At 52.7% G+C, this 26,477-nt stretch overlaps 3 protein-coding genes and 1 long non-coding RNA gene across 10 annotated transcripts; 2 read left to right on the forward strand and 2 right to left on the reverse strand.

Annotated features, from left to right (window-relative positions):
• SEMA4G (semaphorin 4G) lies at positions 1-17,004 on the forward strand. 4 transcript variants are annotated; one of them, XR_004071574.3, is made up of 16 exons: positions 1-91; positions 3,016-3,523; positions 3,615-3,763; positions 4,033-4,095; positions 8,119-8,217; positions 8,782-8,875; positions 9,014-9,127; positions 9,336-9,505; positions 9,589-9,758; positions 10,334-10,478; positions 10,608-10,830; positions 11,064-11,179; positions 11,312-11,487; positions 11,658-11,719; positions 13,794-14,845; positions 14,978-17,004. XR_004071574.3 is itself a non-coding variant. In XM_031015219.3 (15 exons), exons 2-15 carry the CDS (start codon positions 3,400-3,402, stop codon positions 14,618-14,620), a joined length of 2,532 nt encoding a protein of 843 aa, XP_030871079.1. In that variant the 5' UTR covers positions 1-91; positions 3,016-3,399; the 3' UTR covers positions 14,621-17,004. The 4 variants fall into 4 exon arrangements, 2 of the variants coding, with proteins under 2 accessions (XP_030871079.1, XP_030871080.1); XR_008668977.2 differs by having other exon boundaries at positions 11,312-11,472; XM_031015219.3 differs by having other exon boundaries at positions 13,794-17,004.
• LOC134759239 (uncharacterized) lies at positions 11,866-14,306 on the reverse strand. The gene is made up of 2 exons (XR_010135280.1): positions 14,244-14,306; positions 11,866-12,032 (listed from the first exon to the last, which is right to left on the reverse strand). It is a non-coding gene; the product is annotated as an uncharacterized lncRNA (long non-coding RNA).
• MRPL43 (mitochondrial ribosomal protein L43) lies at positions 16,753-17,985 on the reverse strand. The gene is made up of 3 exons (XM_019034581.3): positions 17,807-17,985; positions 17,584-17,690; positions 16,753-17,459 (listed from the first exon to the last, which is right to left on the reverse strand). Exons 1-3 carry the CDS (start codon positions 17,935-17,937, stop codon positions 17,218-17,220), a joined length of 480 nt encoding a protein of 159 aa, XP_018890126.1. The 5' UTR covers positions 17,938-17,985; the 3' UTR covers positions 16,753-17,217.
• Positions 17,818-24,880, forward strand: TWNK (twinkle mtDNA helicase). 4 transcript variants are annotated; one of them, XM_004049961.5, is made up of 5 exons: positions 17,818-19,952; positions 20,143-20,383; positions 20,934-21,041; positions 21,367-21,508; positions 23,668-24,880. In XM_004049961.5, exons 1-5 carry the CDS (start codon positions 18,710-18,712, stop codon positions 23,986-23,988), a joined length of 2,055 nt encoding a protein of 684 aa, XP_004050009.1. In that variant the 5' UTR covers positions 17,818-18,709; the 3' UTR covers positions 23,989-24,880. The 4 variants fall into 4 exon arrangements, with proteins under 4 accessions (XP_004050009.1, XP_018890124.1, XP_063566498.1 ...); XM_019034579.3 differs by having other exon boundaries at positions 18,034-18,107; XM_063710428.1 differs by having other exon boundaries at positions 18,090-19,952; positions 21,367-21,552; positions 23,668-23,746.
• Positions 24,881-26,477: the final 1,597 nt, after the last annotated feature.

A 26,477-nucleotide genomic window follows, 5' to 3' on the forward strand; every position in this document is an offset into this window, starting at 1 on the left:
TCCAGCCGCGGCCCCTTCCTCTCGCAGCTGGTGCTGTGGGGCCGCGGAGCCGCGCGTCGCTGTCTCTATGGCCCCGGATCCGAGCGCAAAGGTGAGCAAGGCGAGGAGTGCGGGCGGCGCCCTGGCGTAAGCCTGGGGCTGCGGGCCGGGGGTCGGGCAAGGCCTCCCCCACGTCCATTCTACTCTCCAAGCTGGGCCAGGCCTTTCTCACCACCAAGTCCCCCGGTCCTGCATGAAGGCTCTAGAGGGGCGCGGGCCAGGCCTCGGGCTGCGCGGGGTGCAGACCGGCCACCACGGAGTCGGGGACCAGCGCGGGGAGGGGGCCGCGTGGCGAACAGTGTTCCCCAGGATCTGGGTCACGTCACGCCGGGATCGAAGGAGAGCTTGTCCTCGAGCTGCAGCAGTAGAGACTGAGGTTAGACCTGACGAAGGGAGAGGACCGCGGACTGTCCAGGATGTTGGAGGGAGGGGGTCCCGGGGGAGGGGCTCTCTCAAGCCAGGAGAGACCGCCATCCTACTAGGCAGAGGGAAATACCGCCTACACTAGGCAGGTGGACATCTGGGATGAAGGTCGAGAGCCTGCTGATCCTCCATTGATCCTGTTTGAAGGGTCTCTCCTCCCCAATTCCCTCCACCCCAAGATCTAATAGAGGAAAGGTGATCCGAGTTCAGGGGGCTGGCCCTGGGGAAGAACCCGAACTGTGGAACTTGGGGTGGAGTGTGGGGCGTGGACTGGAGACCTTAAACCCGTACTTCGCCACTGAAGGGAGGGGTGATATGCTCCGCCCCGCCCACTTAGCCCCGCCCCCTCCCAACAGGTTAAGTGGGGGCTGAGAGCTCCAGCCCGTCTCCCACCTCTAGAACCGCAATATACATCGGGGTGGAGGAGTACTAAATTATGCGTTCCATTCCATCTTTGCTAAAGCTAGGGGCCTCCTCCTGCCTGAGTTACTTTCCCGTTCCCTCCCTTGTAGAGCGGCCTTGACTCATGCACCCATCCCATCTGCCCATCCAAGGTCAGAAGCCTCCCCCATCACCACACACACACACACAACCCCCTCACCACCCCCACACACAAACACACACTTGAAATTGGGCCTTAGAATTGGGACTTTCAGGAACGGAGGCAGGGTTCTGCTCTGCATCTCACCCCAGTGGACACTAGCAGCCTCCAAGCCTATGGCGAAAACTGGACCCCTGTATGCATGTGTGCTTGTCTCTGCATGGATGTAGTTGTGTGTTCAAGAACTGTGTGTGAGCACACATGTACTTGACCCTTCTGTGAACATGATTGCCTGGCCCACTATATCAATGGGTTTGTGTGCATGTCCCTACACATACATGTGTATGTATAGGACCCTCCTATTGAATAGGTGCACAGTCCTTGACACAAACCCACATGTGTGGGTTTATCTCTCCTCAATGTCTGAGGCTGTGTGACCTGCTGAATGGATGGGCATGTAAATTCAATGTCACATGTGAATATGTATGATTACCTGTGGCTGTGGCCCTCTGTATGAGCATATGTGTGCACAAAACTCCCTGTGAGTATATGTGTGAATGACCCCTGTGAATCCACGTGTTCACAGTCCTCCTTGTGAACATGTGTGTGTGTGTGTGTGTGCACCCATGTGCATGTATATCACCTTCCTAATAGTCACCCATGTGACTCTTAAACTATAAGTGTGACATGCACCACACTGAGTGGCTCCTCTAACCTGGGGCATGTTCCTCCTAGCCATAGTGCTCCCCACACACATGCCTTTTGCACTGAGCAAATAAGAGGTCCCAAAGGTAAACAGGTGTGCCTCCACAGGGAGGGGTGGGGCATGGCCAGCTTGCCTGAAGCTTCCTGCTGTCCCAGATCCCAAACAGGGAGCCTATGCCCTTTCAGGGTCAGGGAATCCTCTTCTCTCCCTTTCATATTTGACTCTACCCCTCAGGGCTCTGCCCCTGCAGTGCTGACCTTTACCTCTTGAATAATTGCTCCTGTTATCCCTCTGGCCAGTTCCTGATTCCTCCCCTCTTTCCAAGGCCAGATAGTTAATATTTGACCTGGGAGAGGAGGCACCAGTGGCACCCTCTGGCCCTGCCTGTGGGTGGCTGATGAGATGGAATGTATTAGGTCTCTCCACACCTCACCCAGCCCAGGAACTCTTCAAGGAACCCCTTGGTGATTAGGAGGCCTGTTACAGGGGTTGGGAGAGGCCTGCCACCCACCCGCATCCCATCCCCAACTGGTTGGCTTGAGGGAGGGTCCAAGATGTGTCGGGAGGGGCCAAGGGCTCAGGGATCCCATCATTTACCTTCTTCACGTTGCTTATGTCTCAACTGGCCTTGCACACTACAGCCTTCTGCACAGACATTATACCTGTGCAACCAGGGGGATCCTAGGTACCCACCCCAATGCCTGTGAATGCCTACTTGCAGGTAGGGACACGTGTGGATGCCTAGCCAGAGGGTGCAATACAGACTGGCGTGGGCAGAGATGTGCACCCCCTTGGAGAGGAATACCAAGAAGTTATAATTAAAGAGAAATTCCAGAGGGAGCTCTCAGGCCAGGGAAAAGAAAAAACAAAGGGAAAGCAGGACAAAATAAACAAAGGCCCATTAAACCTCTCTGGTTAGGCCCTCCTGCATAAGGCACCCCCGCAGGCAGCAGGGGCAGCTGCTGACCGAGTTGCATCTCATTGTTGGGAGAAGCAGGCATTCTCTCCAAGAACCCCAGCTCTTTTGACTTGAGGGCCTAGTGGAGCTTCTGACTTGGCCAGAAGAGGGTCATGACCTTGGGTTTCGGGTTGTGGGCATCTAGGGTCTTGTAAGGAAGGTAAGTTCCACCCCAGCCTCCTGCATCAGAGCAAGGGGATAGACAGAATGATTGTGAGTCGATCCGGGCGTGGGCGTTCTGTGGATGCTGGGCCTCCTTCTTTCAGTGCCCCCTGAAGTCTCGGTAATGCCATCCATCTTCCACCCACATACAGATCAAAGGGCTTTTTTTCCCCGTTTTTTCTTCAGAAAACGGACCTCAGAAAACCAGGACTAGCTCTACTGTCGGGGGCAGGGTGACCCCATCAGTAACCTACAACCCCTCTAGAACTTCACAACTTCCTCTCACCATGGAGTTTGCATTTGATGCAGAAAGGCATGTGATCCCTCCCTCCTTCTGACCTCTTAGCTGGGGATTCCATGGCCACACAACCCTGTGACTCCATGTCCCCCCGATTCCAGGACCCCCCATGGCCCCATGATTCCTTGACTCCTATGACCTTATGACCCCTGACCTTCCAAGTGACTTCCTTGGACTTTGACCCCTGTGACTGTGCTTCCCATTCCCCGCCCCCACAACCTGTGACTCTGGCTCCCTTTGGGGGTCTTGTTAGTCTGGGCCTCCCCAGGAAGATGTGGGGGAGGCTCTGGCCCCTCCTCCTCAGCATCCTCACAGCAACTGCAGTCCCAGGACCCTCACTGCGGAGACCGTCTAGAGAACTAGATGCCACCCCTCGGATGACCATACCCTATGAAGGTTAGACCCTCAACCTCAAAAGGCAGCAGAAGCCAGGGCTGGGGGTGGGGAGGCACCCCAGAACTAGGCTCACTGTTCCTGCTCTCCCCAGAGCTCTCTGGGACCCGGCATTTCAAGGGCCAAGCCCAGAACTACTCAACACTGCTGCTGGAGGAGGCCTCAGCAAGGCTGCTGGTGGGAGCCCGAGGCGCCCTGTTCTCTCTCAGTGCCAACGACATAGGAGATGGGGCTCACAAAGAGGTCAGGCCCTGGAACCTGGACCACCCCGAGGGTCTCTATGCTTATCCAGCTCCCTGGGACCTCAACTTCCTTAAAACCCTGCCAGCCTTCCATAGCCCCCTGGTCAGACAGCACTGCCCTTCCCAGCCCAGGTGTTCCTTGCATTCAGTGTTCCTCCTGAAATTGATCCTCACCCCAATTTCCCCAACTCTGTGGGGTCCTATTGCCTGGTCCTATGAGTAATAGGTATTGGGGTCAGTGCATCAGCCTATTCCCTTTGCCTCCACTAGATCCACTGGGAAGCCTCCCCAGAGATGCAAAGCAAATGTCATCAAAAAGGGAAAAACAACCAGGTATGTGGTCTGCCCTGTCCCCAGCTCCTTTCGTCCCCTTCTTCCTCAATCAGGGATGCCAGGATTGTTGGGGACACAGATGGGTAGGTACAGACCTGCCAGTCAATCTCAGCAACCACAGTAAACATTGTAAGTATTGCCAGAGTGGCAAGCCATGGGCACAGCATTTTTTTTTTCTTTTTTTGAGGTCGGGGCTCCCTCTGTCATCCAGGTTGGAGTACAGTGACATGATCATAGCTCACTGTGGCCTTAAACTCCTGGGCTCAGGGGATCCTTCCACTTCAGCCTCCTGAGTAGCTAGGACCACGGGCACATGCCACGCCCAGCTAAGTGTTTTATTTTTTGTAGAAACAGGGTCTTGCTATGTTGCCCAGGTTGGTCTTGAACTCCTGGCCTCAAGCAGTCCTCCTACCTTGGCCTCCCAAAGTGCTGGGATTACAGATGTAAGCCATTGCCCCCGGCATCTGGGCACAGTACTTCTAATTCAACCATCTGGTGGCCTACTAGTTTGTCCCGCAGTGGCATCTTCATCTCCTCTGGGATCCCAAATAATCAAAATAGCAATAAGTAGGCTGAACGCGGTGGCTCACATCTGTAATCCCAACACTTTGGGAGGCTGAGGGTAGGAGGACAGCTTGAGTCCAGGAGTTCAAGACCAGCCTTGGCAACACAGCGAGATCTGTCTACAAAAAAAATACAAAAATTAGCCAAGTATGCTGGCGTGCACCTGTAGTCCCAGCTACTTGGGAAGCTGAGTGGGAGTATCACTTGGGCCTGGGAGGTTTAGGCTGCGTGAGCTATAATTAAGCCACACATTCCAGCCTGGACGACAGAGCAAAACCCTGTCTCACAAAAACAAACCAACAAAAAACAGTAAGTAACCTCTACAGATGCTTACTTACGATGGGTTACTTACCAATAAAACCGTCATAATAAATTGAACCATTGTTAAGTCAGCGACTATCTACAGCAAGTGATGATTTAGCTATTATCTCAGTTAATTCTAAAATAACCCTATGAAATAGTATTATCCTGCATTTTGCAGATGAGAAAAATGAGTCTTTGGTCAAGGAATAGGTCAAATACCCAGTATTCCATGGACAGGCATTAATGAAGCGTCAGCCCTTTCCAGCTAAAGAATAGGGTGTCTCCAGGGGTCCCATGTCTGGCTAGGTAATGGCTCCATCTGGAGAGCTTTTACAAAATAAACAGCCCTGGGCTGGGCATGGTGGGTCACACTTGTAATCTCAACACTTTTGGAGGCCAAGGCAGGAGGATCACTTGAGCCCAGGAGTTCGAGGCCAGCATGGACAATATAATGAGACTCTATCTCTAATAAAAAATAATTTTAAAAAAATTCCCAAGATCCACTGGGCCAAGGTGGGCCAGGGGTGGTGTTGGGACAGCTGCGTTTAAAAAGGCATCTCCAAGAGCTTCCATCAAAGGCTGCCTCTTGGTGCAGCACAGGTAGAAAATGGGGCTGGGGAGGCAGATGGAACCAGGTCATGGAAGGCCACAGATGCCCAGCTGGGAGTTTGGGTTTTATTCTGTGACAGTGAACACCCTCACAATTTGATACTTTAGAGGCTCTAACTTTAATGTATCACCCAGGTATATTATAAATGCAGGTGCTAAACTTAGTAGGTCTGGGGAAGGGCCCAAGAGTCTGCAATTCTAACAAGCTCCCCAGTGAAGTTGATGCTGCTGGTCCCCAGACCACACTTTGGATAGCAAGGCTTTATAGAACAGTTCCCAAAGCATGTTCTGAGGAACATTAATTTTCAAAGGAGGGGTTTAAATGTCAAATGAGTTTGGGAAACACTACATGCCCAGTCCCACAATGCACAGCAACATCCTTCAGGCTCTAGGAAGTAAGCCTAGTAAAGATAGGTTTCACCTGTGGTTTCCAAAGTTATTTGACCAGAGAATTCCTCCCTACCCCCCTTTAAAAAATTTAAACATCCGCTGGGCACGGTGGCTCAGGCCTGTAATCCCAGCACCTTGGGAGGCCGAGGCGGGTGGATCATGAGGTCAAGAGATCGAGACCAGCCTGGCCAACATGGTGAAACCCTGTGTCTACTAAAAATACAAAAATTAGCCCGGCATGGTGATGCACATCCACACGAGTAGTAGTCCCAGTCACATCACCATGGTGTTGCGAGTAGTAGTCCCAGCTACTCGGGAGGCCGAGGCAGAAGAATCTCTTGAACCCGGGAGGCGGAGGTTGCAGTGAGCTGAGATCATGCACTACACTCCAACCTAGCGGCAGAGCAAGACTCCGTCTCAAAAAAAATAAAATTAAAAAAATAAATAAACATCTTGGGGAAACATCACTTTAGGAATATTTATCTGGCCCCAGGCACTGGATGGATGAAAATAGGGTGAGTCTGGAGGCAGGAAAAGCAGTGAGGAGGCTGGGGGCATCATTTGGGTCAGAGGAAGGGGCCTGAGCAGGCTTATGGAGAGGAGGGACAGATGCTAGTGGCTTGTACCAGGTGAGGGAGCAGGAGGAGACACAAAGAGGCCTGTATGGATTTAAACCCTGGGTAACAGGCAAGAGGAGGAATCATTAACATGGCAAAGGAGTCAAGAGGCTGGCAGCTGAGGGCATTTGACAGGCAGAGAAGACCAGTGTGGCTGGAGTAGGGTGAGTGAGACCAGAGGAATGGGCAGAGTCCCATCACACAGGGCTAGGAGCATGTGGGACTCTATATTCAGGTCACTGATGAGCCTATACAGTGGTGTGATCCACTTTACTTCTTTTTCAGACATGGTGTCACTCTGTTGCCCAGGCTGGAGTGCAGTGGTTCACTGCAGCCTCGACCTCGTGGGCTCAAACAATTCTCTTGCCTAAGCGTCCCAAGTAGCTAGGACTACAGGTGCATGCCACCACATAGAGATGAGGTCTTGCTATGTTGTCCAGGCTGGTCTTGGACTCCTGGGCTCCAGTGATCCTCCCACCTCAGCCTCCCAAAGTGCTGGGATTACAGGTGTGAGCCACCACACCTGGCTAGGTTTACATTTTTAGAATATACCTTGGAAAGTGGTTGGAGAGTAGCAAAAGTGTGTTGTTTGGTAAAATATCTCTGGAAGGAAACTTCAGACAATAGTAACAGCAGTCTTCTTTGCAGGCAACCTGGGAGACAGGGATAAATGGGAGACTCCCTGTTTATAACATACCCCTTTGTACTTTCTAAGTTTTATACTATGTACATGTATTCATCACTGACTGAATAAATAGCTTTATAAAGTCGTTTTTATAAAAGAAAAGGTTGGGAGGAGCTATGAGGTAGCAACTGCAGATGTCTAAGGAAGAGGTCATGGTGGTCATTTGGACTGGGTGCTGGTGGTGGAGTCAAAGTGGACCAAGTCAAGAGACTTTTAGGACAATGAATTAATTGTGGAGAGGGACTGAATGTGGGGGTGAGGAAGTAGGAAGCAGCAAGGATGATTCCTGGCTTCTAGGTTGAGTCGTAGGATGGATGAAGTGAGGTGGGAAAGACTGGACAAACAGGTTTAGGAAAGATGTAGGTTATGGAGGAGGGGATGAACTTGGCTTCTGACAAGGTGAGTTTGAAGCATCCCTGGGATATCGGGTGGAGAGCGAGCTGGCATCTAGGGATAGATTTGGTTGTATCACCCCAGCGGGGAGGGCAGGAGTTCCAAGAATAGAAAGAGTTGCTGAGAAGGAGCTGGATGGGAGAGGAGAAGCACCTCAGGATGGTGGAATCCCTGGGAGCTCTTGAACCAGAGGTGGAGGGAACTGCAAGAGACACACGAGATATTGGCAGAATGGTGTCAGGTAATCTGAGGGACAGAGGAGAGAAATAGGGTCATGTTACTGGGAGGCCAAGGACAGTGAGTTCCAGGAAATATTCTGGAGCAGTGAGAAGGATCACAGGTATCTTGGAAAGAACCGTTTGTCCTGTGGGTGGGGGCAAGAGCCAAACTACAAAGCTAGACTAATGGAGGAGGCTTCTAGTCAGACAGGGGGCTCACAGCCCTCTCCACCTCATCCCACAGACGGAGTGCTTTAACCATGTGCGGTTCCTGCAGCGGCTCAATTCTACCCACCTCTATGCATGTGGGACTCATGCCTTCCAGCCCCTCTGTGCAGCCATTGTGAGTATACCTGTGTTGTGCCAGATCTCTGTTGACTTCCTTAGGGATGGGATCATGTTCGAGATGCCAAAGAAGAGACTCAGAGCCAGTGAAGGAGATGGATGGTTTATTAAGGGGACTTCCATACAGGGCAGTCCAGTGGCGGCGGGCTGCACTGGAGAACCATTCCCCTTTGTAAAAACCATGCAGTTTTTATAGCATTTTCACTTAGCATCCTCCCCCTAATCACCTCCACCTGGCAAACTTCATTTAACCCAAAACAAAGGGCCTTGATCCCCTGGACAGCATGTGTTCCACAGGATGGGCTAGGGGCTCAGATGTTCTTCATAGATAAGGAGTGAATCTCTAGGTTGGCCACTTGCAGATTTGGAACTCCAAACATACATTGTTTTGAGGCCATAAGGTCATTCTCAGGGGATGCTTAAGTTATTGCTGTCAGGTGCATCTGCCATACAACCTGCCCCTATCCCTGATGGCTGATCCCTGACCCCAGACTGATCTGACTTTGAGCCACTGTCCCTGCCTGTCCTCTGAACCACTTACTGCTGGTTCCTTGTTCCCTAGGATGCTGAGGCCTTCACCTTGCCAACCAGCTTCGAGGAGGGGAAGGAGAAGTGTCCTTATGACCCAGCCCGTGGCTTCACAGGCCTCATCATTGGTGAGCAGGCCTTCTTCCCTATCACAGACATGGTATTTTTAGGATGTGGATCTCATCTCTAGGACCTGCCACCATGTATATGTCATGTGCCCTGTTGTATATGACATGTCTCTCATGCCTGGAATGTCCCCACACCAGATGGAGGCCTCTACACAGCCACTAGGTATGAATTCCGGAGCATTCCTGACATCCGCCGGAGCCGCCACCCACACTCCCTGAGAACTGAGGAGACACCAATGCATTGGCTCAATGGTTAGGAGGATGAGGCACAGGATGATGGGGGGTAGGGGACTATTTCTTCATTTTTACTCCCTTGGCCAGCTGACCACCCCACCCCCAAATCCCCAGGTGAGCCTGTCCATTCCATTCCTGTGTGTTGTCAAGTGAGGGGTCAGCCTCAGAATGGGGGAAAGGAATCCCCAGCCTGTCTCAAAAGCCTCTCAAACTGCCTGACCCACAGATGCTGAGTTTGTGTTCTCCGTCCTCGTGCGGGAGAGCAAGGCCAGTGCAGTGGGTGATGATGACAAGGTGTACTACTTCTTCACGGAGCGTGCCACTGAGGAGGGCTCTGGCAGCTTCACTCAGAGCCGCAGCAGTCACCGTGTGGCCCGTGTGGCTCGTGTCTGCAAGGTGGATTGGGCTGACATTGGGGCACGGGTATAGAGGCTGGACCTCTGACCCTGGCCCCTTATCCCGTGCCTCTACCTCCCCAGGGAGACCTGGGAGGGAAGAAGATCCTGCAGAAGAAGTGGACTTCCTTCCTGAAGGCCCGTCTCATCTGCCACATTCCACTGTATGAGACACTGCGTGGGGTCTGCAGCCTGGATGCTGAAACCTCAAGCCGTACACACTTCTATGCAGCCTTCACGCTGAGCACACAGTGGTCAGTGCAGGGACAATCGGGAGGCAAGAAACTGCAGACAGCATAGGGGCTGGAGCAGAGGTCAATGAGGATGAGATACGATCCACTGTGGGGAGGTCTGGCTGCAAAGTGAGAATTTTTTTGTTTTTAAGAGGGAGTCTTGCTCTGTTGCCAGGCTGGAGTGCAGTGGCGCGATCTCGGCTCACTGCAATCTCCGCCTCCCGGGTTCAAGTGATTATCCTGCCTCGGCCTCCCGAGTAGCTGGGACTATAGGCGTGCGCCACCACGCCTGGCTAATTTTTGTATTTTTAATAGAGATGGGGTTTCACTGTGTTGCCCAGGATGGTCTCGATCTCTTGACCTCGTGATCTGCTCGCCTCGGCCTCTCAAAGTGCTGGCAAAGTGAGAATTTTAAGCACATCAAGCTAGGCTAGAGCCAGAGAATGAATGCAGTGGTCCACTGACTCACAGGAGAGGCCCTGTGGGACTATAGCTGGGGTTGGCCAGGGTAACAGTGAGCTTCAGGCTGAGCACGAGTTGGGGGGCAGGCTTGACTCCATGTAACTCACCCCCCTTGCCCTATGTCCCATTCCTAGGAAGACCCTGGAGGCCTCAGCCATCTGCCGCTATGACCTGGCAGAGATCCAGGCTGTCTTTGCAGGACCCTATATGGAATACCAGGATGGTTCCCGGCGCTGGGGTCGCTATGAGGGTGGGGTGCCTGAGCCCCGGCCTGGCTCGGTGAGTGCCCAGGCCTGGGGCCAGTGCTGAGTAGACAGAGCCCAGGGAAGGGTCAGAGGGTCTGGCCTTGTGGAGAGGGCAGGCAGGTGGTGGAGTCCCGAGGTTCACCACCTTCGTCCCCCACCCCAGTGTATCACAGATTCATTGCGCAGCCAAGGCTACAATTCATCCCAAGACTTGCCATCCCTGGTCCTGGACTTTGTAAAGTTGCACCCACTGATGGCTCGGCCCGTTGTGCCCACACGTGGACGGCCCCTGCTGCTCAAGCGCAACATACGCTACACACACCTTACAGGGACACCTGTCACCACGCCTGCTGGACCCACCTATGACCTGCTCTTTCTGGGCACAGGTGCTTCTGATCCCAATCCCTGATCCCTGTTGGCCCTGATCACTAATGCTTCTGAATCCATTAATTCCTGCCATGACTAGTCTGGAGTTCCCAATGTCCTGAGGGTCCACTGCTCCTGGCTGAGTCCTTGTTCTGGACCTCAGGACTCCTGAGCTGTTCGTATTAGGCCTCTTGCAGGGTGCTGAGAGCAGATCCCATAGTTGGGGTCTAACTCTCTGCTCTTTCCATGCCAGCTGATGGCTGGATCCACAAGGCCGTAGTCCTGGGCTCTGGGATGCACATTATTGAAGAGACACAAGTGTTCAGGGAGCCCCAGTCTGTGGAAAATCTAGTCATCTCTCTATTGCAGGTAGCCCTCCCTTCTCTGTGACCCTTAATATAGCCTTGCTGAAACAGGAAGAGGGAGTGGGGAGGTTGGGCAGAGGCTGTGTATCTGTATGAGTGGGGGCGCTGCCGACCAACTGTCCTATCTGGCTCCCAGCACAGCCTCTATGTGGGGGCTCCTAGCGGAGTCATCCAGCTACCACTCTCCAGCTGCTCCCGCTACCGATCCTGCTATGACTGCATCTTGGCCCGAGACCCCTACTGTGGCTGGGACCCTGGCACCCATGCCTGCGCGGCAGCCACCACCATAGCCAACAGGTCCCAGGGAAGCAGGTGGGAAGTGGTGGGGGGTGACAGTCACATGTGGTCTGAGTGGAGGAGGAAGGCCTGATAGCTACTGGGGGAGTGCAGGGGCTAGTTATTAGTAACAGACCTATCTACCCTTTCACTGGGAAACTGAAACCCAGTTCCCCTTGTTCATAAAACCTGATCTTCTGTCCCAGGACAGCACTGATACAGGACATAGAGAGAGGAAATCGAGGCTGTGAGAGCAGCAGGGATACAGGTAAGTGACTCATATGAGTGTGGGTCTAGCTACGCAGACTGTCCTCTTTGCCATTTACTGCCATGTGTACGTATATGTTTGTATCTGAGTGGCTGTGGCTATGTGCATTTGGTAAGGATGACTCAAACACAGAGCCTGGCACAGAGTAAGTGCTCAACAAACATTTACTGCCCAAATGAATTATAACTAGGAAACATATTTAAGATGTGAAGTGTCTTGTCACTTCTGGAGCTTATAGCCAAGTAGTGGATGACAAGGGTTCAGGACGGTAATGGGTATTTCCCCAAGGAAGATCGGATGACTGAACTGATATCTGAAGAAAGAACAAAAGTTAATCATCATAGCTAAGATGTATTAAGTATTTACTGTGTGCCAGACACTGATCTAAATACTTCTATGCATGATGTCATCTACTGTCACAGCATTCTTATGAGAAAGGTGTCATTATTATTATCCCCATGAGGGACCTCTCTGAGGCCCAGGGAGTGTAAGTAAATTGCTCAAACTTATTCAGCTATTAAGAAACTGGACCAGAATTCAAACCTGGCTGAGTACAGTGGCTCACGCCTGTAATCCCAGCACTTCGGGAGGCTGAGGTAGGTGGATTGCTTGAGCTCAGGAATTGGAGACCAGCCTGGGCAACATGGCAAAACCCCATCTCTACAAAAAATACAAAAATTAGCCAGGTGTGTGGCACATGTCTGTAATCCCAGCTACTTGGAAAGCTGAGGTGGGAGGATCACTTGAGCCTGGGAGGCAGAGGTTGCAGTGAGCCAAGATCACACCATTGCACTCCAGCCTGGGTAACAGAGTGAGACCTCATCTCATCTCAAAAAAAAAAAAAAAAGAAAGAAAAAAGAATTCAAACCTGACCCCAAGCAGTCTGATTTGACTTTGTGCTTCTGGTCACTATACTATACTATCTCCCACAAGTTAGCCAGGCAAGCAGAGGACATGGGGTAATGGGGTGACATGCAAGCAGAGGGAGCAGCAGGCAGAGAGAGGCTGGCACATTTGAGTGACAGGAGAATAGGCTGGACAAGTGGGCAAAGGCCATGTTGAAGATTTTGGTCTTTATCCGAAAAGCAATAGGAAACCTCTGAAGAGTTTTAGGCTGGAGAGTGGCATGATCAGATTTGTGTTTTTAAGATACCTCTCATGAAGAATGGATTACATGGGGCCAGAGTGGGCCAGGAGTCATGGAAGGAGAGAAATCAACAGGTCTAAGATAGATGCCAGAAACAGAATCTTAGTGACAGTTAGATACAAACATGAAGAAGGGCCGGGCACGGTGGCTCATGCCTATAATCCAGCACTTTGGGAGGCCAAGGCGAGTGGATCACTTGAGGTCAGGAGTTCGAGACAAGCCTGGCCAACATGGTGAAACCCGGTCTCTACTAAAAATACAAAAACTAGCTGGGCATGGTGGCATATGCCTGTAATCCCAGCTACTCAGGAGCCAGAGGCAAGAGAATCACGTGAACCAGGGAGGTGGAGGTTGCAGTGAGCTGAGGTCACATCACTGCACTCCAGCCTAGGCGACAGAATGAGACTCCGTCTCAAAAAAACAAAACAAAACAAAAAGGCGAGCAAGAAAGAGAAGGGAGACTCCCAGGTTTCTGACTTAAGCAACTGTGTGGCTGGTGGTGCCATTCACAGTGGTGGCAATTCAAGGAAAGGACTTGGTGTCGTTGGGGAGAAAAGCTTTGGTTTTGAGGTGTCCAAGAGACCTCATGTGGAGATGCCCAGCACATGGTAGATATCTGAGTCTGGCACTCAGGAGAGAAGTCTGAGGTAGAGATTAGGAGTTACTGGCAGATGGCAGAAATTGAAACCACAGGAGAGGATGAGAGCATGGAGAGAGAATGGAAAAGGGCCCAAGGCACTGCCTGCTTCCTGGGAAGAGCCAACGTGAACCTTCTGTGGAAGCATGAGCACAGAGCCTGGGTCAGCTGTCACTGTGATTCTGGGTTCTGTGCTTGGTGCCAGGGACTTGGCAGTGAACAGTCTGGCTTGCCATCTCTAATCCCTTCCTGGGACGGGCTGGTACTGACCTCTCCCCCAAACCCCACAGGGCCACCACCACCACTGAAGACCCGCTCTGTGCTCCGGGGTGATGATGTCCTCCTGCCCTGTGACCAGCCATCCAACCTGGCCCGGGCCTTGTGGCTACTCAATGGGAGCATGGGCCTGAGCGATGGGCAGGGTGGCTACCGTGTGGGCGTGGACGGGCTGCTGGTTACAGATGCACAGCCTGAGCACAGTGGCAACTATGGCTGCTATGCCGAGGAAAATGGCCTCCGCACCCTGCTGGCCTCCTATAGCCTCACGGTCCGGCCAGCCACTCCTGCCCCAGCTCCAAAAGCCCCTGCCACACCTGGGGCACAGCTGGCACCTGATGTGAGACTGCTCTATGTGCTAGCCATTGCCGCGCTTGGTGGCCTCTGCCTCATCCTGGCCTCCTCCCTCCTCTATGTGGCCTGTCTGCAGGAAGGCAGACGAGGGCGCCGACGGAAATACTCACTGGGTCGGGCCAGCCGGGCAGGAGGATCTGCGGTGCAACTGCAGACAGTCTCAGGCCAGTGTCCTGGAGAGGAAGATGAGGGTGATGATGAGGGGGCTGGGGGCCTGGAGGGCAGCTGTCTCCAGATCATCCCTGGGGAGGGAGCCCCAGCCCCACCACCCCCACCGCCCCCACCGCCACCGGCTGAGCTGACCAATGGCTTGGTGGCACTGCCCAGCCGGCTGCGGAGGATGAATGGCAATAGCTATGTGCTTCTGAGGCAGAGCAACAATGGAGTACCAGCAGGACCCTGCTCCTTCGCCGAGGAACTCAGCCGCATCCTGGAAAAAAGGAAGCACACGCAGCTCGTGGAGCAGTTAGATGAGAGCTCTGTCTGAGCCCAGCCTCCCAGAAAAATGCTCTTCCAAGCCAGCGTATCTGTCCCAGGCTGGGCCACTGCCTCCCTAACACAGCCACCCTCCCTTCATTACCCCCACTCCATACCCTTCTCCCAACTTTTTGATGTCCCTGTAGGGCTGGCCAGTCAGGCCCAGCCAAAGCCCCCTCCTCAGTCTCCACAGACCCACATGTGAGCAGCCCAGGCCCATCGGTGCTCCTCAGAGGTAGGTGCTCCCTCAGGATCAGGTGCCCTGCAGACCCAGAGCCAGTTCCTATCCCCTAACCTAAACACTTATAGTTGAGGACTCCATCCTCCTGTTCCGTTCATCTGCCCAAACCCTTTCTCTTTCTCCCAGGCAGGGCTCTGCAGGTCCATATGGGCTCAATGTCACCACCCTCTGCATGGCCCTGTGTGCTGGATGGTCCTGAAACCAGACAAGACCTCTGCCAGCCACCTAAGCCCTGCGTACATTCACATGCACACGTGGAAGAATGTTTATCGGCTGGGCTGCAGTGCCCCCACCCTCACCTTCTCCTGGTGCATTCTTGTTTCATCCCTGCTTCTGGACTTGGGGTACCCTCCCAATTGCCACATCCTATCTGGTCCTCTTCCCCAGCCCCATGTGGTGACCTCTTTGTCAAGAGCTTGGGAATGGGCCAGCCTGGGGAGGTAAGACTGCATCACTCCCCTCCTCTCCCTTCCTGTGTGGCCCTTGTGAATCAGCCTCCCCACTCTCCTTGGTCATTCTCAAGAGTATGAGAGACAGAGCTCCAGGCATGTCCCATCCCCATGCACATGTGGTAACACACACCTGTATCACACATGCGCTTACATTTCCACTCACATGCACCTCCCCTTGCTGTCTTGGACCTGTCTGTTGGGTTTAGTCCGTGGACATTTCAGAGGGAGATCCCCCTCCCATTTAACTGTCCTCACAGGCCCTTCCCTAGGATGGATGACCAACACTGCACTCAATGAGCCAGCCTCTCTTTTGGGGGAATCAAGCATTTGCTTCCTCTAGACTACAGCAGGGAAAGGGAGGAGAAATCTGATGTCTCAACTGGCATATGAAGCCCATTCTTGGAACTATGCAAAGGGCAGACAGAGGCTGGGAGTTTGGACGCTTAGCTCCTACCCCTGTCCTACCTCACCGGGGCACTTTCAGGGTCCAGGGGCCTCTGAAGTCTCTAGGCCTATATGGGACAATCAATTCTGACTGAGCTCCCCCATTCCCCTCGGGTAAGGATGACTGTTATTTTTGTAGCTGAGAACATGGAATCCCACGGGTTTTTACTGCCCTTCACCCAACCTCTCCCACCTCCACCCCACAATGAATGTATTTATTGTGAGAATGGCTACACTTCTTTAGGAATGCCCCCACTTACAACCAGGTGGGTGGAACAGGCATGTGACAGAGTGGGGAGCCTGGGCTCAGCTCCTCCCCCTGCCATTGGTTAATAAACACCCTTTCTCCACAGCTATGACTAGTCTGCTTCATCTAGATGGGCCCACCCCTGATCACCAGGGGACAGGCTCCCGAGCCTATACAGAAGGTGATATCTGCCTCCAGGATTGGCTCTGCTCCCCAATACAACTATTTGCAGAGGAAATTGGGATCCTCCGCTTCCATCCTGACTCCTTGGCAGGCACACAGGCCTCTTTAGTAAGGTTCACACTATTCATTGATCATGGTGTTAGGGCATGACAAGAAAATGACAACAGTTCAAGAATTCTTACAGGGGTTTCTAGATTTTCATTTCCTGGCTCTCATTTCCCCACCATCCCCCCTTTTTAAACTAAGATTAGAAAATACTCATTAATATCAGCCTTCCTGCCCTTCCCCAAGGTTCTCAGCACCCCCCACCAGCTGGCTCAAGGGACATGGATTTTATTTCTGCACAAAGAGGGACGTGGGGGGGAAGGAGATGTATAGCTAAGACCAGAGAAAGCTTGTCAGCCAGGACTTAGTCTGAGAATCACTCCCCTCTCCCTTTCAGGGGTCAGGCCTAGATTAATCACTTGGCCTTTGATACTAACCACCTGACAGTTGTTATATGTTCTGTGTCTAGTTTTAAAATAATGAAAACTGAGGCTTGTGCTTAACATATGCACACATTTTGAAGACAGACCTGAAATGTGACCTTGGATAAGTTTATTAACCTGTTTTATAAATCTGTATTCACACAGATATAAAGTGCCTAGCCCATCACAGCAGAGCTCTCCATAGCTCAGTGGTTGTTCCAATAAGACATCAGGGATTCTTCAGAAGCCAGCCTTCAGACCTCTCACTGTGTTTTGAGATCATTATTATCAATTTGGATTTAAAAAACAAGGGCCCTGTAAAACCCTTGAAGTCTTCCTCATCTCAGGTTTTAGGGATGCCACTTGCATAAAAATGAGTGGTTCACAAGGTCACTGCCCCCAGAAGCAGGCACTGGAAAGAAACAGGCAGCTCTTCATTATCCCAAGCAGAACCTCTGTCAACTTGCCCACTGATGGGTTCCATTTGCCTGAGCTTGGAATCCCAAAGGGGAAGAACCACCTTTACTGGAGAAACAGTCCAAAGCCTGGGGCTGCAGTTGGTGGGGCAACTCTTCACTGTGCTTGCACCTGGGCTGGGGCAGGATCCTGAACCTCTCGGGGGCGTAGCCCGCGGAACGTGGTCGGCTTGTTGGTGAAGGGGTGCCACTGGCCCTGGATGCTAGGGTTGTCGGTGTGGAAGGGCTTGCGGATGCGGATCACGTCCAAGCCCGACTGGTCGGCCAGCTTCTGCACCAGCGTCGAGATCTCCTCGACCGACTTGCAGTGGATGCTCTCCTCGCGCACAGCCCCGTTAACTGGCAGAAGAGGGGTGAGAGTGGGTGAGAGTGGGCGGAAGCTGGCCGGCGCGACCAAGCAAGAAGGAGGATAACGGGTCGAGCCCCTGATCCCGCCCTCCAGCCCGAGCCCGGCCCCACTCACGGTATTCGGCCACTACTCTGGGCACGCAGCACGGACGCGAGTTTACATATATTACGACCCCTGGATTCCGTCGGGCGAAGTCGATCACCTCCCGCTCCACGAACTCCCTAAGCGACCCGCGACAGTGAGCAGTATGACCCCTGACTGGGGGCGACCTACCCGGGGAGTCGTTGCCACCTCCACACCCACCCCGACCCGCGCCTGCGCACTTCCCTTGGCTCACCTGGCGCCGCGAGACGAGGCGCCGTCGCGGCTGACGCTGAAGCTCAGACGCTGCAGCTGCTGCACGTAGCGACCCAGTCCGTTGTGGAGAACGCTGGCCAAGAAGCGGCTCGGAGTCCCGCGCGCCGTCATAGCTACAGCTTGGAGGCCGCGGAGCCTAAGCGGCGAGGAGAGGGGGGCGGGACTAAACCTCGAGGCTTCCGGTTCCGGGACGACCGCTCCCGGAGTTTTGCTTCCGAGGTCAAGGCGAGTAGCATGTGCGGGAGACTCACGTTGCGGGCGAAGTGGGAGAGACAAAAGTGGTAACCTGGGGCTGGGGGCCGGTGCGGCGGAGCTCGGAGTAGTAGAGCGGAGTGAAGACACGGGGGAGGATAGAGACTGGCATTCCTTTGGGCCGGGGGATTGGCGGGAGTCGTGCTGGGTGCTCTCGCCGTGTTGAGGTCCCAGTGAGGGGAAGGAGAAGCGGAAGAGGGTCTCTAGTCGGGGCCTAGGGCAAAGGGACTGCAAAAAGGATGCAGATGACTATAGAAATGAGGACGACGAGGAGATGCTGTGGAGGAGCAGTAGAGGTGAGAAGATGATGCAAAGAAACTGTATCAGTGAGGAACTGTATAGAGGGTCATAGAGGTGAGGTGGCGGAGAGAAACTAACGGACCATAGAGGTGGGGGAGCCATTGTAGAAGGACGTGGACGCGAAAGGGTCGTGTAGATGGGCATATGCGAAAGGGTCGTGAAGCAGCAACGTAGAGGGTCTGAAGAGGAGAAATTCATGGAGAGAAAGAATGCACCTAGAGTGAGCTCTGCAGAGTGCTGCGTGGGATATCCCTAGAGTTTGGTCTAGTGAAGGCACGCTAACCAGGCACCTAAGGCATTTCAAGTAGTGACTTCCCACATTTGGCTAGGAATGTGGGTCCTCCTCCGAAGTGGCTGCCCCCTCCGTATCTTGTTACCCCTGCGTGGGGAGTGGATGGGTCGGAGGGGCCTGCCCCGAAACTTGGCCCCAGGCCCTCCTCGCAGACGTTACAGGAAGGAGACTCTCCAAGCCTTGGATATGCCAGTGTTGCCTGTAACTGCAACTGAAATCCGCCAGTATTTGCGGGGGCATGGGATCCCCTTCCAGGATGGTCACAGTTGCCTGCGGGCACTGAGCCCCTTTGCAGAGTCTTCACAGCTCAAAGGCCAGACTGGTGTTACCACTTCCTTCAGCCTCTTCATTGACAAGACCACAGGCCGCTTTCTCTGCATGACCAGCCTAGCAGAAGGGAGCTGGGAAGACTTCCAGGCCAGCGTGGAGGGGCGAGGGGATGGGGCCAGGGAGGGGTTTCTGCTTAGTAAGGCACCAGAATTTGAGGACAGCGAGGAGGTCCGGAGGATCTGGAACCGAGCAATACCTCTGTGGGAGCTGCCTGATCAGGAGGAGATTCAGCTGGCTGATACAATGTTTGGCCTTACCAAGGTTACAGATGACACACTCAAGCGTTTTAGTGTGCGATATCTGCGACCTGCTCGCAGTCTTGTCTTCCCTTGGTTCTCCCCTGGGGGCTCAGGATTACGAGGCCTGAAGCTCCTAGAGGCTAAATGCCAGGGGGATGGAGTGAGCTACGAGGAAACCACTATTCCCCGACCTAGCGCCTACCACAATCTGTTTGGATTACCACTGATTAGTCGTCGAGATGCTGAGGTGGTACTGACGAGTCGTGAGCTTGACAGCCTGGCCTTGAACCAGTCCACGGGGCTGCCTACCCTTACTCTACCCCGAGGAACGACCTGCTTACCCCCTGCCTTACTCCCTTACCTGGAACAGTTCCGGCGGATTGTATTCTGGTTGGGGGATGACCTTCGGTCCTGGGAAGCCGCCAAGTTGTTTGCACGAAAACTGAACCCCAAACGATGCTTCTTGGTGCGACCAGGAGACCAGCAACCCCGTCCCCTGGAGGCCCTGAACGGAGGCTTCAATCTTTCTCGTATTCTTCGTACCGCCCTGCCTGCCTGGCACAAGTCCATCGTATCTTTCCGGCAGCTTCGGGAGGAGGTGCTAGGAGAACTGTCAAATGTGGAGCAAGCAGCTGGCCTCCGCTGGAGCCGCTTTCCAGACCTCAATCGTATCTTGAAGGGACATCGGAAGGGCGAGCTGACGGTCTTTACAGGTAACCCTTTGAGAAATCACTACTTAGAGTAAAGGGGCAGAAGATCAGGTGACAAAAGCAAGTGGGTTTGGGCCATGACAATGTTGAAAAGAAGGTTTGCCCTTTCCCCCCAATTTTAAAGCCCTGACCTATGTCTTGGTTTCAAGGGTAGGACTTCCTCCTCACCCAGGTCTGTTCCACCCCACTGCAGGGCCAACAGGCAGTGGAAAGACGACATTCATCAGTGAGTATGCCCTGGATTTGTGTTCCCAGGGGGTGAACACACTGTGGGGTAGCTTCGAGATCAGTAATGTGAGACTAGCCCGGGTCATGCTGACACAGTTTGCCGAGGGGCGGCTGGAAGATCAACTGGACAAATATGATCACTGGGCTGACCGATTTGAGGACCTGCCCCTCTATTTCATGACTTTCCATGGACAGCAGAGCATCAGGTGAGACTCCCAGATTCCAGCCACCTTGCTTTCCCAGACATATCCCAGCACTCAGGAACCTTTGGTTCCTTTTCCAGCTCCAGTAGGAACTCCCCCATCTCCTTAGGTTTAGAGTTTTTCAAAGAATGAGAGGGCAGGGCTGGACACAGTGGCTCACGCCTGTAATCCCAGCACTTTGGGAGGCTGAGGTGGGAGGATCACTTGAGCCCAGGAATTTGAGACCAACCTGGGCAATATAGGGAGACCCCCCCGTCTATAAAAAAATTTTTTAAAATTAGGCTGGGCATGGTGATGGCATATGCCTGTGGTCCCAGCTACTCAGGAAGCTAAAGTAAGAGGATCGCTTGAGCCTAGTAGGTTGGGGCTGCAGTGAGCTGTGATCACACCACTGCACTCCAGCCTGGGCTACAGAGCAAGACCTTGTCTCAAATAATAATAATAATAATAGAAGGGCAGAGGAGGTAGCCAAGAGAGTTTTCAGGATGCTAGTTCTTCTGCCTGGGGTGGTCTAGAGACAACTTGTCAAATTCCTTGCCTTTCCTCTTCCCAGGACTGTAATAGATACAATGCAACATGCAGTCTACGTCTATGACATTTGTCATGTGATCATCGACAACCTGCAGTTCATGATGGGTCATGAGCAGCTGTCCACAGACAGGTGACGGTGACATCCTCTCTTGTCTAGCTTGAGCCCGCTTGGACATACAACACACACTTCTCAGGCAGCTGGCCTCTAGGCACACATGTTGTGCTCTCCTATTTTCTGAGATGTGTGCAGGCACGTACCGCCCCCATGTGTATCATATGGAGGTGTGGGGTATGGCAGCAGGATGTATGGACAGGGATCTGAGTGTGAGTCCTTGGGTAGAGGGAGGTACAGTGGGTTGTGGTAGTTTGTGGGGAGATGTGAATGGATCAAGAGTATGTGTATGTTCTTGTCCTTCTGTGTCTGATAAGCTCTTTGTGTTGTTGGGATGGTGCAGGATTGCAGCTCAAGACTACATCATCGGGGTCTTTCGGAAGTTTGCAACAGACAATAACTGCCATGTGACACTGGTCATTCACCCCCGGAAAGAGGATGATGACAAGGAACTGCAGACAGCATCCATTTTTGGCTCAGCCAAAGTGAGTGGCCTTTAGAGGAGCTCAAGCTTTGAAAAATAGAGTGGGTAGGTGTGACCAGGGACAGCCCTCATTCAGCCTTAATCATCTTGACTGTCCATCTGAACAGGCAGGAGGCAATGCCCCTGGGGCCATGACATGAGGAATATATGTGCTGGAAATACAAAGGCTGATAGTTGGTTCTTATGCTCTCCTTGTCCCCCAGGAGCTCACATCCTCTCCTGGGGAAACAGTAAGACAGTGATTGCAATTCAGTATGATAAGAGTATGATAGGCAGCACAAGTATTTGGAGAGCAAAGAGAAAAGATGTCTGAGTCAGCCCGGGACATCTGGGAGACTTCCAGAGGAGGTGACAACAAAGGTTGGGTTGAGGTTTGGTAGACAATGGGTATTAGACAATCAGATAAATGTGAGGGCCTTCTGGGCATCAGGACCAGCCCAATCCTGGAGCTTCTAGTAATACACTGAATGCCTATTACATACGAGGCCTGGGCTGGGCCTAGGGAATTCAGAGCAAGGAGCACAAATCATGTGCCATGATGGAACAAACATGGAGCTGGGGAAGAGAGTAATGCAGAAGTGGAAAATGGCAGGGTACAGTGGATCACACCTGTAATCTCAACACTTTGGGAGGCTGAGGCAGGAGGATTGCTGGGGCCCAGGAGTTTGGCAATCTGAGCAATGTAGTGAGACCCTGTCTCTACAAAAGTATTTGAAAATTGGCCAGGCGTGGTGGCTCACTTATAATCCCAGCACTTTGGGAGGCCAAGGCGGGTGGATCACAAGGTCAGGAGATCGAGACTATCTTGCTAACATGGTGAAACCCTGTCTCTACTAAAAATACAAAAAAAAAAAAAATTAGCCGGGCGTGGTGGCAGGCACCTGTAGTCCCAGCTACTTGGGAGGCTGAGGCAGAATGGCGTGAACCCGGGAGGCGGAGCTTGCAGTGAGCGGAGATCGCGCCACTGCACTCCATCCTGGGTGACAGAGTGAGACTCCGTCTCAAAAAATATATATATATAATATATATATATTTAAAAATTAGCTGGGCATGGTAACATGCACCTTTGGTCCCAGCTACTCAGGAGGCTTAGGTGGGAGGATTGCTTGAGCCTGGGAGGTTGAGACTGCAGTGAGCCGTGCTCACACCACTGCACTCCACTCCAACCTGGGCAGCAGAGTGAGACCCTATCTTTTTTTTTTTTTTTTTTTTTGAGACGGAGTCTCGCTTTGTCACCCAGGCTGGAGTGCAGTGGCGTGATCTTGGCTCACTGCAAGCTCCACCTCCCAGGTTCAAGTGATTCTCCTGCCTCAGCCTCCCAAGTAGCTGGGACTACAGGCATGTGCCACCACACCCGCCTAATTTTTTGTATTTTTTTAGTAGAGATGGAGTTTCACCGTGTTAGCCAGGATGGTCTCAATCTCCTGACCTCATGATCCGTCCGCCTCATCCTCCCAAAGTGCTGGGATTACAGGCGTGAGCCACCGTGCCCAGCTGAGACTGTCTTAAAAAAAAAAAAAAAAAGAATGGTCTCCTTCATGAGATGTGACATTTAGACTGAGACCTAAAAGAGAAGAAGCTGAGGTTGAGTGGGGTGGCCCGCTGTGGAGAAGGAGAGGGAACAGCACAGGCAGCGTCTGAAACAGTAGCAAGCTTGTCAGGGAACTGAAAGATTTGAGTGGCCCCAGCATCGTGGTCAGTAGTTCAAAGAGCTTTGGTCATGGGGGGAAGTACTTTTCCCTCTCCCATTCTTTCTCTTTTCTTTTTTCTTTTTTGAGACGGAGTCTCGCTCTGTTGCCCAGGCTGGAGTGCAGTGGCACAATCTTGGCTCACTGCAACCTCCGCCTCCCGGATTCAAGCGATTCTCCTGCCTCAGCCTCCCAAGAAGCTGGGACTATAGGTGCATGCCACCACGCCCAGCTAATTTTTTGTATTTTTAGTAGAGATGGGGTTTCGCCGTGTTAGCCAGGATGGTCTTGATTTCCTGACATCGTGATCCACTCGACTCGGCCTCCCAAAGTTCTGGGATTACAGGCGTGAGCCACTGTACCCAGCCCCTCTCCCCATTCTTATCACTCCTCCCTGCCCTGTCAGCCTTCCTTTCTGCTTTGCTCATGTCCTCTTACTCCTGCTTTCCTCCTTCTGCCCCCTGTTCCCCAGGCAAGCCAGGAAGCAGACAATGTTCTGATCCTGCAGGACAGGAAGCTGGTAACCGGGCCAGGGAAACGGTATCTGCAGGTGTCCAAGAACCGCTTTGATGGAGATGTAGGTGTCTTCCCGCTTGAGTTCAACAAGAACTCCCTCACCTTCTCCATTCCACCAAAGAACAAGGCCCGGCTCAAGAAGATCAAGGATGACACTGGACCAGTGGCCAAAAAGCCCTCTTCTGGCAAAAAGGGGACTACAACACAGAAGTCTGAGATTTGCTCAGGCCAGGCCCCCACTCCCGACCAGCCAGACACCTCCAAGCGTTCAAAGTGAAGGCCGTGCAGAGCTGGTCACTGAAATGAGCCTGATAGGACAGGCTGGAGCATAAAACTCTGCGAGGGCTCCTCTATCCTGTGGTCCTGAGCTGTGTGCCCTTCTCAGTCTGAGGGGCCTAACCTAGAGCAGGTTTCCATAGTGAGAAAATTCAATGTAGCAGACTACTGAGAAACTACTGTGTTGCTCAGGCTTTGTTTGAGGTCCTGTATATACAGCACTGAAAAGAGAGATAAAGTCCCTGCCTGCATGCATTCTGGCGGAAGAGACAAGCAAGCAATGAACAAATTAGCAGAAAACCTAGTTTTAGTGAAAAATGCTGTAAAGAAAATAGAAATGCGATAGAGTGCTGGCAGGCTAGTGTAGATAAGTGGTCTGAAAAGGTGTCTCTGAGCCGAGGGCATGTGAGCTGGGGCCTAAACAACTAGAAGGAGAGAGCCACGTGAACATCCGGAGAAGGGGACCCAGGCAGAGAGAAAAGGAAATCCAAGCCCTGAGGTAGGAATGAGCAGGTCAGATTCAAGGCAGTGAGGTCAGGCCGCATGAACCTGGAGGGGAATCGGGGACTTCATGCGAAACTCCAGCCTAGGCTTTCAAAGTCAAAGGGTGATACAGTGGGTACCAAGCCCCTCTGCTCCCCACTTTGTAGAGCCTAGCATGAGGTGGCATGTACTAGAATTGGATCCTAGGTGCTTAGCCCTGCAATATCAGGGCCTCACTGGTGGGAGCTGCCTCGGGTTGGGTTGCTTGGTCATAGAGCCATGGAAGGAAGCTGTCAGCCTGGAGTGCCTGCCACCTAGACACTGATGCCATTGTGTGCTGCCTCAGGACTGCTGGAGTCAGGACATTTTATAGAGCCTTTTCCAGTTTTACTAAAAAATTTTTCCATTGCCTTTGTTTCTGTGCTTTTTCTTATTCATCCACCAGGTGTCTCCCCAGTCCGTAGCTGAATTTCCCTTTCGGGATTGGGAATGGACGGGTCCCCTCCCACTGCTTGCAGCCTTTGAGCGGTGGGCTTCCAAGGAAGCAGGGACATTAAAGGGCCTTCACACCCCACCTTCCATTTACATCTCTTCTTGGCCTAGGGAAGACAAGATGATCTGTCCTCATACCTAACTTCCCTGAGGATCTCGAGTGATTCCTGGCACAGGTACTCATCACTGGGCCACATGAGCCCAGTGCCCTGCCTGACTGGCCATTCCTCTGTGATGTGAGCCACTCACCTCTCAAGTGGACTTAGACTCAACATATTCTGTCCACCCCCATCCATCTCCCTCCTGTACCCTCTCCGTGTTTCTCATATGCTAATGTGTGCCGGAACTCCTGAGGACTTGTGAAAAATGCAGAAACTAGGCCCCATTCTCCCCCCATCCTCCACCACGTACATTTCTCATTCTGGATTTGAGGAGGGGTACAGTAATCCTCATTTTTAACAAGCCGTGGAGGAGACTGTAAAATAGGTGATCCAGAGGGACTGTCAGAAGTATTTCTAAATGATGACACCTTCTCATCTCTTGTCCTCTGATATCCCAAAGTCCCAGTTTCCCTTTGGATTTGCCTGAAAGAGTCGTGAGAATGCAATATGTTCTGAGGGGGCTGGGGAGAATCCTTTTGTAAGGGTTGGGGGAAGGTTTCCTGCTCCGTTTGGAAGCAGGGCTGCCTTGTCAGGCTCTTCCTTTCAACCTATGAAGGGGCTTCTGGGGCTGGTGGAGGGGTCTGTGGTCTCTGGAGTATGAGAACTCTGGTCACAAATGTCTCCTGAAACATCCGGAGCAAGGCTGCTGGAAAGCTGCTCTCTGTGAGGAAGAACCTGGGGGGGTGGGGAGAGCTCCTCCAGGGCCTCCCTTCTTGGGGGTCTCTCCCAGACTGGCTGGAGCCAGGCCTCCCTAATCCCGCAGTAATCATTCCCAGCCGTTGGCTGGTCTAGGCCTCATCCAGAGTCTGTAACGCTGAACGGCAGCCATGCCTTCCAGAGGCACAATACCATATCAGTCATACCTGTAAGGATGTGGGTTCCACATTCCTGTCTCCCTAGAATGCCTGGTGGGTTCTCAGGAGATCTTTTAGGGGTTTCCAGTAGGGGACCTTTGTGACGTCTCTGTGAACTGGGAATAGAGGGATAGATACAGACTTGGCTGTTTGTCTTGCCCCACCCTTCTAGCAGACACCCCCACACAGCACAAACCAGAATGATGAGGGGGAGGGGAAGCTAATACTCCCCCCAGCCCTACCGCCTGCACAAACACGTTCTATTCCATACCTGCCTTAAATACCCCATATCATGATTCCACCCAGTCTGTTCAGATCCCTGGATTCTAGAAAGCAGTGGGGGGTCCCTAGGGCCTGTGCGGATTCCCTGGGATAGGACTGGTCTGTCTACACCCAACTGGATGTTAAGAATCTCCCTGACTCACAGGTTCGGTGGATTGGGAAGAAAAAAAAAAATTCCCTGAGATCTCAGGAAAGGCCTGGCTAAGCCAGGTCCAGTT

Source organism: Gorilla gorilla, chromosome 8, assembly GCF_029281585.2.
Source record: "Gorilla gorilla gorilla isolate KB3781 chromosome 8, NHGRI_mGorGor1-v2.1_pri, whole genome shotgun sequence".
NCBI lineage: Eukaryota > Metazoa > Chordata > Mammalia > Primates > Hominidae > Gorilla > Gorilla gorilla.

What these genes read in the sequence shown, in the direction of transcription:
- SEMA4G (XM_031015219.3), top strand. Translation starts at nt 3,400, where the DNA reads ATGTGGGGGAGGCTCTGGCCCCTCCTCCTCAGCATCCTCACAGCAACT. An exon ending in CTGAGCCCCGGCCTGGCTCG is followed by an intron (nt 10,479 to 10,607) that starts GTGAGTGCCCAG and finishes CCCCCACCCCAG; the next exon opens with TGTATCACAGATTCATTGCG. An exon ending in TAGTCATCTCTCTATTGCAG is followed by an intron (nt 11,180 to 11,311) that starts GTAGCCCTCCCT and finishes TCTGGCTCCCAG; the next exon opens with CACAGCCTCTATGTGGGGGC.
- MRPL43 (XM_019034581.3), bottom strand. Translation starts at nt 17,937, where the DNA reads ATGACGGCGCGCGGGACTCCGAGCCGCTTCTTGGCCAGCGTTCTCCAC. An exon ending in GCCTCGTCTCGCGGCGCCAG is followed by an intron (nt 17,691 to 17,806) that starts GTGAGCCAAGGG and finishes CGGGTCGCTTAG; the next exon opens with GGAGTTCGTGGAGCGGGAGG. An exon ending in CAGAGTAGTGGCCGAATACC is followed by an intron (nt 17,460 to 17,583) that starts GTGAGTGGGGCC and finishes CTCTTCTGCCAG; the next exon opens with TTAACGGGGCTGTGCGCGAG.
- TWNK (XM_004049961.5), top strand. Translation starts at nt 18,710, where the DNA reads ATGTGGGTCCTCCTCCGAAGTGGCTGCCCCCTCCGTATCTTGTTACCC. An exon ending in GAGCAGCTGTCCACAGACAG is followed by an intron (nt 21,042 to 21,366) that starts GTGACGGTGACA and finishes GGGATGGTGCAG; the next exon opens with GATTGCAGCTCAAGACTACA. An exon ending in CCATTTTTGGCTCAGCCAAA is followed by an intron (nt 21,509 to 23,667) that starts GTGAGTGGCCTT and finishes CCTGTTCCCCAG; the next exon opens with GCAAGCCAGGAAGCAGACAA.